Source organism: Heterodontus francisci, chromosome 9, assembly GCF_036365525.1.
Source record: "Heterodontus francisci isolate sHetFra1 chromosome 9, sHetFra1.hap1, whole genome shotgun sequence".
In the NCBI taxonomy this organism is placed as follows: Eukaryota; Metazoa; Chordata; class Chondrichthyes; order Heterodontiformes; family Heterodontidae; genus Heterodontus; species Heterodontus francisci.
In genome coordinates this window covers 7,629,347-7,646,439 of record NC_090379.1, presented here as the reverse complement: position 1 = coordinate 7,646,439, position 17,093 = coordinate 7,629,347, and the positions used below count along the sequence as shown (strand labels likewise).

The 17,093-nt window shown below is 43.9% G+C and overlaps 1 protein-coding gene across 2 annotated transcripts in view; it reads right to left on the bottom strand.

The window, feature by feature from the left end:
- nudt14 (nudix (nucleoside diphosphate linked moiety X)-type motif 14) overlaps positions 1-17,093 on the bottom strand; it is a 246,890-nt gene that overhangs the window by 29,428 nt on the left and 200,369 nt on the right. The window contains exon 5 of one of the 2 annotated variants that reach the window (XM_068038506.1): positions 6,472-6,605. In XM_068038506.1, coding sequence (XP_067894607.1) covers positions 6,472-6,605 — 134 coding nt within the window. Of the gene's footprint in view, positions 1-3,687; positions 6,606-17,093 lie in introns of those variants that run through there. The other variant, XM_068038503.1, reaches the window with a different exon arrangement.

The following is a 17,093-nucleotide window of genomic DNA, read 5'->3' as shown; positions in this document are numbered from 1 at the left end:
TAACCCCCTCCAGTCCAACAACACTCTGGATGGAGAGTTGCTGAGGGAGAAAGAGGTGGATGGGGATGGAAAGTGCCACGTTGCTTGCCTGTTATCTTGCTGAACACAGAGCACCACGATCGAGGCTCCTCACGGAACACACACTCGGGAAATGAGGACCATCCAGGTGCAGAGGTCATTGGGATGGTGTTTTTGTCGTTTCTCTAGCACTTTTCACAACCTCAGGATGTCACAAATTACAGCCAATTAGGTATTTTTTGAAGTGCAGTCACTGTTGTAACTTAGGAAACACATGCACAGCAAGATCCCACAAACAGCAGTGTGATAATGACTGGTTCACCTGTTTTTTGTGATGTTGACTGAGGGATAAATATTGGCCAGGGCTCCAGGGAGAACTCCCCTGCTCTTCGTCAAAATAATGCCATGGGATCTCTTACTTTCACTTGAGATGCCAAATGGGGACTCGGTTTAGCATCGCATCCAGAAGGTGGCACGTCCGACAGTGCAGCAAGAGTTGGCACTGGATTGTGTGCTTAAGTCTCACGGAAGGGGCCTCAAACCCATGCCCTTCTGTTTCACAGCTGATAGAGAGCTACCCACTGAGCTACAGCTATGAGATCTCTGCAATTCAATAACAGGAAGAGCCATCCACACTCAATAGGCCTTGCTGGTGCACACTGAACAGACAGCTCATAGGTACATTGAACAAACTGGAGTCGGCTATACCTCATGGGGCCGGCTGATAAGGGCCTTCAGGCTTCCAGTCCACCAAGTGTTATTGTGTGGGGACTATTTGTGTTGGCAGAAGGCTGGGCTGTTTTCCTACATGACAGGCTGCTCACTGTAACCAATGCAGCCCTTTATTAATTTTTCCTCAAAAAATGATTTTCATTGTTCTGGAACATTCTGTCAAAATAACAGCTCTCAATGAAAAGGCCTGTGAATTAACCTTGCTGGCAGTCTTTCCTTGCGAGGAATAGGGAATGGAGTTCTTGTCCTCCCAATTTCATTCTCTTTAGGAACATTTACGAGTGTTACCCTCACCCCCACAATGGCCGTACTCTTCCTCGCTAAGATCCCCAATAATCTCTTACACCACATGGAGGAGCTGCAATGACTTCAAAGCACTTGGTAATCTCCTTGGCCTTGTTCTGTAGATTTCCCAATCTCCTGGTTGGTGGTGGAGGACGGGAGGGTGGGGCGGAACTGGGTGTAACGGTGCCTTAGAAAGTCTACTTCCTGGAAGCTGGGCTTCAGTACATCAGTAGTCGAGACTCCCATTTTTCAACTGCCTAGCAAGGGCAATGAGTTAGTTTAGTTCTTCCATGTACTAGTACTGCCCTCTCCCAGACAGTGCCAGTGAACCTCAAAATCTTACAGCACAGAATTACATACAATTCGCAGAAACAGGCCATTTGGCCCAACTGGTTCATACCGGTGTTTAGGCTCCATGTGAGTCTCCTCCCACCTTACATACTCATCCTATCATTATATCTTTCTCCCTCATGTACTTATTCAGCTTCTCCTTAAATACATCTCTGCTACTCACCTCAACTACACTTTTTGGTAGTGAGCTCCACATCCTCACTCTCTCTGGGTAAAGCAGTTTCTCCTGAAATCCCTATTGGATTTCTTGGTGACTATCTTACATTTATGGCCTGTAGTTTTGGGCTCCCCCACAAGTGTCTGCCCTAGAAAACCTTTTCTTAATTTTAAAGACCTCTACCAGGTCACCCCTCAGCCTTCTCTTTCCCAAGAAAAGAGATGCAGCCTGGTCAGTCCTTCCTGATAGTTATAACTTATAGTTCTGGTAGAATAACAGAATAGTTACAGCACAGAAGATGGCCATTCAACCCATTGTGTCTGTGCTGGCTCTCTGAAGCAGCAAGTCACTAGTGCCACTCCCACGTATCATCTTTCTAAATATGCACTTTCTCCAGTGCATATATCTTTATATGATACGGAGGCCGAACTGTGCACAGTGTAGTCTAAGCAAGAAGGAAGCCATTCACTAACCAATTAAACCCAACTCCCCCGCTCTTTTCTTACAGCCCTGCAAATGTTTCCTTTTTAAGTATTTATCCAATTCCCTTTTGAAAGTTACTATTGAATCTGCATCCACTGTCCTTTCAGGCAGCGCGTTCCAGATCCTAACAGCTCAGTGTGTATTAAAAATTCTGCTCATCTCACCTCTGGTTCCTTTGCCAATCTCCTTAAATGTGAGATCTTTGTTTACTGGCCCTTCTGCCTCTGGAAACAGTTTCTCCTTATTTAATCATCGCTGATAACAGTCTAGTAAATCTCCTCTGCACCCTCTCCAAGGCCTTGACATCCTTCCTAAACTGCCTGGAGCTCTCCTGTTTGTACATAGTCAGCCGGAAGGAGCTGGGGCATCAGTAAATGTTGTCTGGTCATTGAGAAGTTGGCAGTTTTCTCCTTACCAGATTCTCAGTCTCCTTCTACAACCACAAGGCTCTTGTATGCTTAGAGTTATGACCATGTGATATTTTGTGGAAAATATCAAAAGATCACCAGATAAAGACAAGGAAGGCTATTCATACAATCATAGAAATTACAGGATGAGGCCAGTTGCTCAGTAATTGGAAGTTAAGGAGACCATTCAGCCCCTTCAGCCTGTTTTACAATTCAATTACATCGTCGCTGACCTTTACCTCAACTCTATTTACCCTCCTTTGTTCCATATCCCCCGAATCCCCTTATCCAATTAAAAATCCATCAATCTCAGTCTTGAAAATTTCAATTATTCCCCCATCCTCAGCCTTTTGGGAATGGCATTCCTGGTCTCTGCAATCTTCTCTAATTCCATTTTCCTGTCCATTTACGCTCTGCGTTCAAAACTTACTCCCTTTGAAATGTTGTTACAATCTCGGCCCCAAAAGCCCCTGGTATTAATTGTGTTTAATTAAATGCAGGTGGTGGGCATTAACTAGGGATTCACTTGTGCCCCTATAAATAGGAACAGACTGAAACTGTGTTTGTTGGATGATGAGGTGCATGTTTATAATGTGTATCTCTGTAAATAAATGCTTATAAAAGTGTATGTAAAGATTGGCTCCAGTTCTGTTCTTCACCAACAGCTTTGTGGAGTTTAACACCTTGTGGTATATCATTCCATGTTCTAAGAAGCCTCTGTTTGAAAACAATTCTTCTAACCTAACTTTGACTCTTACAGTGATGATTCTCAGTCTGTGCTCCCCTTGTTACTGATTCACCCACCAGTTCGAACAATATTTCACCATTTATCCAATCAAAACTTCTCAGAATTTTGACAATCTCTATTAGATCTCCACCTTGAAAAAGCATCATATTTGTGCTTTTTTCTCATAACTAGAACCTCTGATTCTTGATATGGTTCTTGTGAATCTTCACTGTTCTGTGTCTGTCGCTCTTAATATCCGTCCTACAATGGCGAGCCCAGAACTGCACAGTGCTCCAACTGTGGCCTACCAACATCTTGTGAAACTCAACAGAACATCCTTGAATTCGGCCGACCATATATTCATCCTCCCTATCATAGGATCCAACTGTCTTAAATGGCTGCTTTCACTAAACTTACCTAGAAGTCAATAACAGACACAATTCAATACAATCTTATCAAATGCTTTGACTTTTTATAAGGCAGAGCTTACAAAGTTTTACAACAACAACTTGTATTTATATAAATGCCTTAAGCATAATAAAACGTCCCAAGGCACTTCACAGGAACATTGTAAAACAAAACATAACACCAAACCATATAAGGAGATATTAGGTCATATGACCAAAAGCTTAAACAAAGAGATAGGTTTTAAGGAGTGTCTTAAAGGAGGAAAGTGAGGTGGAGAGGTTTAGGGAGGGAATTCCAGAGCTTGGGACCCAGACAGCTGAAGGCACGGCCACTTATGGTGCAGCAATGAAAATCGGGGATGCTCAAGAGGCCAAAATTAGATGAGCACAGATATCTTGGAGGGTTGTGGGGCCGGAGGAGATTACAGGGATAGGGAGTGCCGAGCCCATACAGCGATTTGAAACCAGGGATAAGAATTTTAAAATCAAGACGTTGCTTGAGCCAATGTAAGTCAGTGAGCACAGGGGTGATAGATGAACGGGACTTGGTGTGAGTTAAGAAACGAACAGCAGAGCTTGGATGACCTCAAGTTTACAGAGCGTAGAATGTGGGAGACCATCCAGGAGTGTGCTGGAATAGTCAAGTCTAGAGGTAATGAAGACGTGAATGAGGGTTTCGGCAGCAAATGAGCTGAGATGGGGTGAAGTCAGGCGATGTTACGGAGGTGGAAATAGGAGGTCTTAGTGATGGCGTGAATGTGAGGTCGGAAGCTTATCTCAGGGTCAAATGTGACACCAAGGTTGCGAACAGGCTGGCTTAATCTCAGACTATTGCTGGGAGAGGAATAGAGTCAGTAGCTAGAGAACGGAGTTTGAAGCAGGGACAGAAAATAATGGCTTCAGTCTTCCCAATAATTAATTGGAGGACATTTTTGCTCATTCAGTCGTTATCGGCTGTCCCTCGATCCAAGGATGATGTCTACTCAAGGTCACGAGTTCCAGCTGTGGGTCTTCAGGTGACTGAGCAGGCCGATTCTCGACCCACAGATCTTTGCACACAGGATGTCCCATGAGGTAGTGGGATCCAGAGTGCAGGATTTGCTTCCTTTTCTTTCATTCTCTGCCGCCGCTCTGCCTCATCATCATTTGGACTCAAATCATGATGCAGCTTGATGGACAAGTTGTCGCCATTTTGAATGGTTGGTAACAAGCTCTTCCCAGTCATCAATGTCAATGCTGCCATGCTTCAAAGAGAGCTTCAGAGTGTCTTTGAAGTGTTTTCTTTGTCCTCCCTGAAATGCTGGCCATTTGAGGAAACAGGGCCTGGTGGGGGAGATGGTTTTTGGCCACCTGGATGCAGTGTCCAGTCCATCGAAGCTGGTTTACCAGGAGTTTTGCCTGAATGCTTGTGGAGCTGCCTCCAAGAAGGACACTAGTGTATGTTCGATGGTCCTCCCATTGAATCTAGAGGATGTGGCGGAGGCATTGCTGATGGAATTTCTCTAGCATTCTTATGTGTCGCTGATACACAGTCCAGGTCTCACTGTAGTACAGGAGTGAGGTGACAACAACTGTTCTGTACACTTGGATTTTTGTTGACTTGTGGAGGTCTTTGTTGTCAAACACTCACTGCCGTAGTTTGGAGAAGGTTGAGCTGGTGCAGCTGATCCGGTGTTGGATCTCCTCGTCAATGGTGGCCTTTTGAGAGAGGTAACTGCCAGGGTCTGGGAAGAGCTCAACATATTCCAAGGTCTCTCCTACAACATATATGGGAGGTGGAATATTTGACTGACCAGGTGTGGGTTGATATATGAGTTTTGTTTTGTTTTCAAGGACAGGCCGAGTCTCTTCTATGCAGAATTGTATCCCGTACTGGATGTCAGAAAAGCAATCTGATAATTTAACAACAATGGAGGAGTTGATAGAGGTGATGGTGAGATCTAGCTGGGTGTCACCAGCATAGACATGAAAAATAACGCTATGTTTTCAGATGATGTCGCTGAGGGCAGCAAGTAGATGAGAAAAGGAGGGGAGCTCCATAGATCCTTGGGGAACTCCAGAGATAACGGTGTGGGAGCAGGAAGAGAAACCATTGCAAGTGATTCTCTGACTACGATTAGATAGATAAGAATGGAACCAGGTGAGAGCAGTCCCACCCAGCTGGAAAACAGTGGAGAGATATTGGAGTAAGGTGGTGTGGTCAGCTGTGTCAAAGGCTGCAGACATGCCAAGGAGGGAAAGTTTACCTTTGTCACAGTCACATAGGATGTCATTTGTGACTTTGATAAGAGCCGTTTCAGCGACAGGGGCGAAAACCTGATTGGAGAGATTCAAACATGGAGCTCCGGGAAAGATGGGCATGGATTTGGGAAGTGGCAACACGTTCAAGAACTTTGGAGAGGAAAGGGAGGTTGGAGATGGGGCGGTTTGCAAGGACGATGGGGTCAAGGATTGTTTTTTTGAGGAGAGAGGTGATGACGGCAGATTTAAAGGAGTGAGGATAACACCTGGAGAGAGAGAACCGTTTACAATATCTGCTAACATGGGGATAAGGAAGGGGAATTGGGTGATCAGCAGTTTAGTGGCAATAGGGTCGAGGGAACAGGAGGTGAGTTTCATAGACAAGTTAACCTCGGAGAGGTCATGAACGGAGATAGGAGAGAAACTAGAGAAAGATACAAATTCAGGACTAGGGCAGGGCAAACTTTATGGAAGTTTGGCCCAATGGACTAGTGGAAGGGAAAGACATGGCAAAGGCAGCTGATTGAATGGTCTCAGTCTTAGTGACAAAAAAGTCCGTGAACGCCTTGCACTTACTGTTGGAGGTGAGGGTGGAGGGGACGGGGAGAGGAGAGAGGGGTTTAAGATGACGGTCTGCAGTAGAGAAAAGAAGCCGGGGGTTACCGTTGTATTCTAAGATGATCCTGGAATAATGAGCACTCTTAGCAGATGAGAGCAGGATCCGATAGTGCATTATGTGGTCCAGCCAGATCTGGCAGTGGAAGGCTAAAACAGTTGTCCACCATATCCTTTCAGGTCTGCCAAGTATAATGTAATACAGATTTTAATAATAACATACAAAGCTTCTCAGCATCAACTCAAGACATCTGGTTTTGATGCATTTACATTGAAATGAATTGACATGAATGTACATAAACTACAAATTAAATTATAAATACAGAAAAATATAAAACAAGGTTAAAAAAAGCATTTGTGTACACAAAAAACTGACATTATACAGCCTAATTGTTGTCAATTTCTTACTGTACAAAAATAAAATTATTCGATGGTGCAATTTAAAGCATAGAAACAGGCCATTCAGCCCAACAGGTCCATGCTAGCAAACCTCCTCCCACCCATCTTCATCTAATCCCATCAGTATATCTTTTTATTCCTTTCTCCCTCATGTGCTTATCCAGCTTCCCCTTAAATGCGTCTAATCTATTCGCCTCAACTACTCCTTGGAGTTATCGCCACATTCTCACCACTCTCTGGGTAAAGAAGTTTCACCTGCATTTCCGATTGGATTTATTGGTGACTATCTTATATTTATGGCCCCTAATTCTGGTCTCGCCTGTAAGTGGAAACATCTTCTCTACATCTACCCTATCAAACCCTTTCATAATCTTAAAAACCTCTATAAGGTCACCCCTGAGCCTTCCCCTTTCTAGAGGAAAGAGTTCAGCCTGTTTAATCTTTCTGGATAAGTTGCCTCAGAAGGGGATTTGATCAGAGATGGGGAGATTTCTACTTCCCAGTACTTAAACCTCTCACCTGCGACAAGCCAATGCTCCTCCTAAAATAGGATAGTGGTTTTTCGTTGTGACTGTCTATGTTGAAGGAAGGCAAGTGGTGTGACAGGACTTAGTTCTTGCCATTGGTATTCAGGAGGCAGACCATGTCCATGACACCCAATGAGACAAAGGATTCAAACTCTGCACCTCTGATAGGGTCCTGGACTGTGTGGCTCCTGAGAATGGCCTTTGTGGCCAATAAGAGACCCTGATCCATTGACTCAGCAATAGACCTAATAGGTAGTAGGCCCTATAGCCCCATCACAGCATCCAATTGGTTCAATCAACACCTAAAACAGCTGACCAATATGTATCCCTTAACCAACATTTTCAAAACAAATGATCTGGTCATTATCACATTGCTGTTTGTGGGAGCTTGCTGTGTGAAAATTGGTTGTTGTGTTTCCTACATTACAACTTTGATTACAACTCAAAAGTTCTTCATTGGCTGTAAAGCACTCTGGGGCATCCTGAAGTTGTGAGAGGCACTATATAAATGCAGGTCTTTCTTTTTTTTTCTTTAGATGATTCCGAGGTTTTTGCCTCAATTGCTCTATCTGGAAGTCCAATCCATGCCTTAATCACTCTGAATGAAGCAGAACCTCCTGATATCAGTCCTGAAGTTGGAGTTCTGATGACCTGACCTGAAACGTTAACTCTGTTTCTCTCTCCACAGATGCTGTCTGACCTACTGATTCCAGCACTTTCTGTTTTTATTTCAGATTTCCGGCATCTGCAGTATTTTGTTTTTATATTACTGAAGTTGGCTTTCCCTGGTTTAAGTCTCATGTCATTAAAAGTGACCATGAAGCTGTTGGATTGTTGTCAACACCCATCTGGGTCACGAATGTCCTTTCGGGAAGGAAACCTGCCATCCTTACCCAGTCTGGGCCTTTACGTGACTCCAGTCCCACACCAACGTGGTTGACTCTGAACTGCTTTCAGTCATCAGGGCAACTAGGGATGGTCAAGAAATGCCGGCTTTGCCAGTGACACCCACATCCTGAGAATAATTTTTTTTTTAAAATAGGAACACTGCAAAAAAGATCCCAGAAGAAGCACATGCATAATCCACCGATAGAGGTGCTGAAAATCATAGCTTTGATGGAGTAAATAATGAGAAACTGTTCCCAGTGGCAGAAGTGTTGATAAGTAGAGGACAAAAATTCAATGCGATTGGCAAAAGCACGAGAGGCAACATGAAGGAACATTTTTTTACACAACGAGTTGTTGTGATCAGGAATTCACTGCCTGAAAGGACAGTGGAAGCAGATTCAATAGTAACTTTCAAAAGGAAATACTTGAAGGGAAAAAAACTTCAGGGCAATGGGGAAGAAGCAGCAGAGTTGGACTAATTGGATAGCTCTTTCAAAGAGCTGGCACAGGCATGATGGGCCAAATGGCCTCCTTCTATGCTGTAAGATTGTATGACTCTATTACAAGATTAAATTGTGATGATGAAAAACTCACCTGCTCCCAAGTACTGACATGGTTGGATGGTTAACCTGCTAATTACAGTCGCCAGTAACACTATGCCTGACTAGTTTGAGGTGCTGGGGCTCGGTCCCGACCATGACATAGATTTGCTTTTGTGTGGCCTCCTCATTTTTGCTTTTATTACCAACTGCTAATGCCCTGGGAAGGTGGCAACGGGCATTCTTCTTGAGCTGCTGGTAGCAGTTGGGACAACTAAGTGTCCTAAGCCACTTCAGAGGGCAGTTAAGACTTGACTATGTTGGTGTAGGACTGGAGTTACATATAGGTGCATACCAGGTAATGGCAGCATGTTTCCTTCCATCAAGGGCAATAATGACCCAGCTGGTTTTTTTTATGTCAATCCGCAAGATTCATGGTCGCTTTGACTGATAGCAGCTTTTTGATTTCTGTTTTTTCAGCTGAGTATAAATTCGCAAACTGCTATGGTGGAATTTGAACTCATGATTCTCCAGATTGCTAACCCAGTAACAGAACCACTACACTACCAAATTCAGAAATGTGACAGACTAACATGTATAGGAACATAAGAACATAAGAAATAAGGCAGGAGTAGGTCATACCAACCCTCGAGCCTGCTCTGCCATTCAATATGATCATAGCTGATTTTCTGCCTCAACTCCGCTTTCCCAACCGGTCCCCATATCCCTGGGTGGGTGTAAAAGATCCAGGGGTAACAGGGGTATACAAGCTCTCTGGGAGCAGCTGCAGCTAGTTACTTAGGAGCTGGCTTAAACTGCTTTTCAGAAGCTTGAATCAGTTGTTTTACAGAAAGTATAAAAGCAGAGCTTCCTCAGTGCAGTTTGGTCTGGAGTGAGTGCTGCTTTGAATACACAGAGTGAGTTGTCTTTTTCTCTCTATCTTTCTTTCTTTTTCTCTCCATCTTTCTTCAGCCTCCAGCAGCTACTCTTACAGGGGAAGAAGCTGATTGGTGAGTAACTGGTAAGTTATTCTAATTGTAATAGATAGTTTTCAAAGTTACGGTATGGTAGGTCAGCATGGCCAGGTGGAATGCACATCTTGTGATATGTGTCTTGTGGTATGTGGGAAGTCATGGATGCAACATGTGTCCCAGACGAACACACCTGCAGGAAGTGTCACTGGCTGCAGAAACTTGAGCTCCGGGTTTCGGAACTCAAGCGGTGCCTGGAATCACTTCTGCATTTGCGAGGCGGAGGATTACATGGAAAGCATGTTTAGGGAGGTGGTCACACTGCAGGTTAGGAGCATGCAGGCAAAGAAGGAATGGGTGACTGCTGGTCAGTCTAAGAAATAGGCAGGTAGTGCAGAAGGCCCCTGAGTCTACCTTGCTTGCTAATAGGTTTTCTAATCGGTGATGATTCCTCAGGGGCGTGCAGCCAGAACAAAGTCTGTGGTACCATTGGTGGCTCAGCGCCACAAGAGGGGAGGCAGAAGAGTGGAAAAGCAGTAGTGATAGAGAATTCGATAGTCAGGGGATCAGACAGGTGTTTCTGTGGCAGTAAACGTGACTCCAGGATGGTGTGTTGCCTCCCAGGTGCCCGGGTCAAGGATGTCACAGAGCAGCTGCAGGACATCCTTCTGGGGGGACAGTGGTCCACATTGGCACCACTGACCTAGGTAGGAAGGGGGATGAGGTCCTGCAAACAGATTTTAGGGCGTTAGAAAGGAAATTAAAAAGCAGGACCTCAAGAGCAGTAATCTCAGGATTACTCCCAGTGCCACGTGCTAGTGAGCATAGAAATAGGAGGCTTGATCGAGTGAACACGTGGCTGGAGAACTGGTGTAGGAGAGAGGGCATCAGACTTCTGAGGCAGGTGGGACTTGTACAAGATGGACGGGTGACACCGTAACAGGACTGGGACTAATATCCTCGCAGGGAGATTTGCTAGTGCTGTTGGGGAGGGTTTAAACTAGCTTGTCAGGGGGATGGGAACCTGAGGGGTAGCTCAAACTGGAAGGAATTAAAGCTGCTAACAGGAGGTAGAAGAGTAGCAAGTGACATTAGATGGCAGGCGAAACAAAGGTGAGTTTCAACTAGGCTTAGAATGCAGAATGTCCTGAAGACAAGGTTAAGGACACTCTACCTGAATGCACGCATGCATTCGCAGCAAGGTAGATGATTTGATTGCACAAATAGAGGTAAACGGATATGATCTAATTGCCTTTCCAGAAGCGTGGCTACAGGGTAACTAAAAACTGGGAACTGAATATTCAAGGATATTCAACATTTGGGAAGTACAGGCAAAAAGGAAAAGGAGGCGGTGTTGTGCTAATACCAAGGGATGGAACATAGGAACATAGGAAGATAGGAACAGGAGTAGGCCATTCAGCCCCTCGAGCCTGTCCCGCCATTCAATGAGATCATGGCTGATCCCCGGCCTAACTCCATATACCTGCCTTTGGCCCATATCCCTTAATATCTTTGCTTAACAAAAACCTATCCATCTCAGATTTAAAATTAACAACTGTTCCAGCTTCAACTGCTGTTTATGGGAGTGAGTTCCTAACCTCTGTTACCCTTTGCTTCCTAACATCTCTCCTGAACGGTCTGGTCCTAATTTTTAGACTATGCCCCCTAGTTTTAGAATCTCCAACCAGTGGAAATAGTTTATCTTTATCTAGCCTGTCTTTTCCTGTTAATATCTTGAAGACTTCAATCAGATCACCCCTTAACCTTCTAAATTCTAGCGAAAACTGGCCTAATTTGTGTAATCTCTCCTCGTAACCTAACCCCTGTAGTCCAGGTATCATTCTTGTAAACCTACGTTGCACTCCCTCCAAGGCCAATATATCCTTCCGAAGGTGTGGTGCCCAGAACTGCTCACAGTACTCCAAGTGGGGTCTAACCAGGGTTTTGTACAGCTGCAGCATAACCTCTGTGTCTTTATACTCCAATCCTCTGGATATAAAGGCTAGCATTCCATTAGCCTTTTTGGGATCAGTAAATTAGTAAGGGAGGATCTCCGATCAGAAGAACAAGATGTGGAATCTGTTTGGATGGAGCTTAGAAACAGCAAGGGGCAGCAAACATTGGTAAGGAGTTGTTTATAGGCCACCAAACAGCAGTGGTAGTGTGGGGCATGGCATTAATCAGGAAGCATGTAGCATAGGTAAGACAGTCGTCATGGGTACTTCAATCTGCATATAGATTGGGTAAACCTAATGAGCACTAAAGCTGTGCATGACTAATTTCTGGAGTGTTTGGGATGGTTTTCTAGAGCAATATGTTGAGGAACAGGCTATCTTAGATCTAATATTATGTAATGAGAGAGGGCTCATTAATAATCTTGTTGTAAAAGAACCCTTAGGGATGGGTGACCATAATATGATAGAATTTTACATTGTTTGAAAGTGAGGTAGTTCAATCTGAAGCCAGCGTGTTATATTTGAACAAAGGAAATTATGAAGGTATATGGGGCTGAGGTGGATTGGGAAAATACATTAAAAGGTATGACAGTACATAGGCAATGGATAGTCTTTAAAGAATTATTACATAGTTTACAGAAACTATATATTCCTTCAAGGCACCAAAAGCAAAAAGAAAAGTCAGTAAACCATGGCTAACGAAGGAATTTAGGGATTGTATGAGATTAAAAGAAAAGGCCTATAAAGTTGCCAGGAATAGATGTAAACCTGAAGATTGGGAGGATTTTAGAATACAGCAAAGGAGGACCAAGAAACTGATAAAGAAAGGGAGAACAGAATAGGAATGTAAACTAGCAAAGAACATAAAAACGGACTGTAAAAACTTTCATAGGTATGTGAAAAGGAAAAGTTTGATGAAGACAAATGTGGGTCCATTACAGGCAGAGTCAGGAGAATTTATAATGGGGAATAGAGAAATGGCAGAGAAGCTAAATGATAACTTTGTGTCTGTCTTCACTGAGGAAGACATAAGAAATCTCCCAGAATTAGAGATCCAGGGGATGAGGGGGAATGAGGAATTGAAGGAAATTAGTATTAGTAAGAAGGTTGTATTGGTGACATTAATGGGGCTGAAAGTTGATAAGTCCCAGCACCTGATATTCTACATCCCAGTGTTCAAAGAGGTAACCATGGAGATAGTGGGTGCATTGGTGATCATCTTCCAAAATTCTATAGATTCTGGAAAGGGTCCTGCAGTTTGGAAGGTCGCAAATATCACCACACTATTTGAGAAGGGAGGGAGAGAAAAACAGGAAACTACAGACCGGGTAGCCTTACATTAGTAGTATGGAAAATGCTACAATCTATTCTAAAAGATGTGTTAAATGGACCCTTGGAGGATAATGATCTGATTGGGCATAGTCAACATGGATTTATGAATGGGAAATCATGTTTGACGAAGCTGTTGGAGTTTTTTGAGTATGTTACTAACAGAATTGATAAAGGGGAGTTGGTGGACGTAGTATTTTCAGAAGGCTTTTGATAAAGTCCCCCACGGGACATTGGTTAGCAAAATTAAAGGTCATGGGATAGGAGGTAATATACTGGCATGGATTAAGGATTGGTTAACAGGCAGAAAACAGAGAGTAGGAATAAGGGGTCATTCTCACATTGGCAGACTGTGACTAATGGGGTACCATAGGGATCAGTGCTTGGGTCTCAGCTGTTCGCAATTTATATCAATGATTTGGATGTGGGGGCCAAATGTAATATTTCCAAGTTCGCGGATGACACAGAACTAGGTGGGAATGTGTGTTGTGAGGAAGATGCAAAGCAGCTTCAAGGGCATTTGGACAGACTTAGTGAACGAACAAGAACATTGCAGATGGAATATAATGTGGAAAAATGTGAGTTTATCCACTTTGGTAGGAGGAATAGATGTGCAGAGTATTTCTTAAATGGTAAGAGATTAGAAAGTGTAGATGTACAAAGGGACCTGGGTGTCCTTGTCAACAAGTCACTGAAAGCTAACATGCAGGTGCAGCAAGCAATTAGTAAGGTTAATGGTCTGTCAGCCTTTATCACAAGAGGATTTGAGTACAGGAGTAGTGAAGTCTTGCTTCAATTGTATAGAATTTTGGAGTAACAGAATTCCGCACCTGGAGTACTGTGTGCAGTTTCAGTCCCCCTTACCTTAGGAAGGATATTATTGGCATAGAGGGAGTGCAACAAAGGTTCACTGGACTTGTTCCCGGGATGGTAGGACTGTCCTATGAAGAGAGATTGGGGAAACTGGGCCTGTATTCTCTAGAGTTTCGAAGAATGAGAGGTAATCTCATTGAAACCTATAAAATGCTGAAAGGGATAGACAGGGTAGATGCAGCTAAGATGTTTCCCCTGGTTGGGGAGTCTAGAACCAGGGGACACAATTTCAAAATAAGGGGAAGCCTTAGGACAGAGATGAGGAGAAATTTCTTTACTCAGAGGGTTGTGAATCTTTGGAATTCTCTATTGCAGAGGGCTGTGGAAGCTCAGTTATGGAGCATGTTTAAAGCAGAGATTGACAGATTTCTAAATAGCAATGACATAAGGGGATAGTTTGGGAAAAAGACATTGAAGTGGATGATCAGCCATGATCGTATTGAGTGGCGGAGCAGGCTCGATGGGCTACTCCTGCTCCTATGTTCCTATCCCATAGCAGTATTTCAAAGAAGAGCAGGGGAATTCTCCCCGGTGTCCTGGCCAATATTTATCCCCTCAATCAACATTACAAAAACAGATTATCTGGTCATTATCACATTGCTATTTGTGTGAGCTTGCTGTGCACAAATTTGCTGTCGCACTCCATACATTACAACAGTAGCTACACCTCAAAAAGACTTCATTGGCTGTAAAGCATTTTGAGACGTCTGGTGGTCATGCAATGCTTTACAGCCAATGAAGTCTTTTTGAGGTGTAGCCACTGTTGTAATGTATGGAGTGCGACAGCAAATTTGTGCACAGCAAGATCACACAAAGTATATTTAAGAGTGAGACAGATTTTTGGTCTCGCAGGGAATGGAGGGATATGAAAAAAAGACTTGCATTCATATAAAGCATTGCATGACCACCAGACGTCTCAAAATGCTTTATATGAATGCAAGTCTTTTTTTCATATCCCTCCATTCCCTGCGAGACCAAAAATCTGTCTCACTCGTAAATATACTCAACGATGGAGCATTCACAAATCCCTCTAGGGTAGAGGATTCCAAAGATTGAAGAAATTTCTCCTCATCTCAGTCTTAAATGATTGACCCCTTAACTCTGAGACTGTGCCCCCATGTTTTAGGTTCCCCAGCCAGGGGAAACAACCTCTCTGTGTCTACCCTGATAAGCCCCTTCAGAATCTTGTATGTTTCAATGAGATCACGTCTCACTCTTCTAAACTCCAGAGAATACAGGCCCAATTTACTCAGCCTCTCGTCATAGGACACACCTCTCATCGCAGGAACCAACCTAGTGAACCTTCACTGTACCTCTTCCAAGGAACCAAAATGCTCACAGTACTGCAGGTGTAGTCTCACCAAAGCCCTATACAATTGTAGCAAGACCTCCTTATTCTAGTATGCAATCTCTTTGCAATAAAGGGCAACATGCTATTTGCCTTCAAAATTGCTTGATGTACCTGCATGCTAACTTTGTATATTCCTTGTATGAGCACACCCAAGTTTCTCTGAACATTTAGAAGTTTCATGCCTTTTAAAAAAAAATTGTCACAGTTATACAGCACAGAAACAGGCCCTTCGGCCCATCGTGTCTGTGCCGGCCATCAAGCACCTATCTATTCTAATCCCATTTTCTAGCACTTGGCCTGTAGCCTTGTATGCTATGGTGTTTCAAGTGCTCAACTAAATACTTGTTAAATGTTGTGAGGGTTTCTGCCTCTACCACCACTTCAGGCTATAAATTACTTTTCTATTCATACTACCAAAATGCATGACCTCACACTTCTGCACATTATATTCCATCTGCCACCTTGTTGCCCACTCACGTAACCTGTCTATGTCTTTTTGCAGCATCCTGATTGTGCCTCAATTGTTTTCAAATTCCTCCATTGCCTCACCCCTCCTTATCTCTGTAATCTCCTCCAGCCCCATAACCCCGAGATACCTGCATTCTTTCAATTCTAGCCTCGAGCATCCTCGATTTTGATCCCTCCACCAATGGTGGTTGCGCCTTCAGCTGTCTAGGCTCTAAGCTCTGCAATTCCCTCCCTAAACCTTTGTGCCTAACTATCTCTCTCTGTCCTTTTTGAAGATCCCCCTCAAAATCTATCTCTTTGACCAAGCTTTGGTCACCTGTCATAATATCTCCTTGTGTGGCTCGGTGTCAAATTTTGGTTCATATTCACTCCTGCAAAGTGCCTTGGGATATTTTGCCATGCTAAAGGCACGATATAAACGCAAGTAGTTGTTTCATCATATTGTTTCTGATTGATAGATATCACTCAATCATACACATCATGCAGGAACATTAGACATCGCTAAGAGTTATTTTTTAGAACATATCTCCATTTCTGGGCCAATTTTCTCCCTGCCTCTCTTGAACCTTGAACCCTAGTGTCCCAGGTGCACGGGTCAGGGATGTCTCAGATCGGCTGCAGAACATTCTGAAAGGGGAGGGTGAACAGCCTCCCAACAGTCGTTGTGCACATAGGCACCAATGATATAGGTAAAAAACGGGCTGAGGTCTGACAAGCAGAATTTAGGGAGTTAGGAGCCAAGTTAAAAAGTAGGACCTCAGAGGTAGTAATCTCAGGATTGCTACCAGTGCCACGTGATAGTCAGAGTAGAAATGAAAGAATAGTCAGGATGAATGCGTGGCTTGAGAGATGGTGCAGGAGGGAGGGGTTCAGATTTTTGGGACATTGGGACCGGTTCTGGGGGAGGTAGGACTATTACAAATTGGACGGTCTACACCTGGGCCGGACTGGAACCAATGTCCTTGGGGGTGCTTTTGCTAACGCTGTTGGGGAGGGTTTAAACTAATGTGGCAGGGGGATGGGAACCAAATGAGGTCAGTGGACAGTAAGGAGGTAGTAACTAAAGCCTGTAAGGAACTAGATAATGAAGTCAGCATGACTAAGGGAAAGAGTAGACAGGGAGCAGATGATGAACGCAAAGGGACTGGTGGTCTGAGGTGCATTTGTTTTAATGCAAGAAGTGTAGTAGGTAAGGCAGATGAACTTAGGGCCTGGATTAGTACCTGGGAGTATGATGTTATTGCTATTACTGAGACTTGGTTGAGGGAAGGGCATGATTGGCAACTAAATATCCCAGGATATCGATGCTTCCGGCGGGATAGAGAGGGAGGTAAAAGGGGTGGAGGAGTTGCAGTACTGGTCAAAGAGGA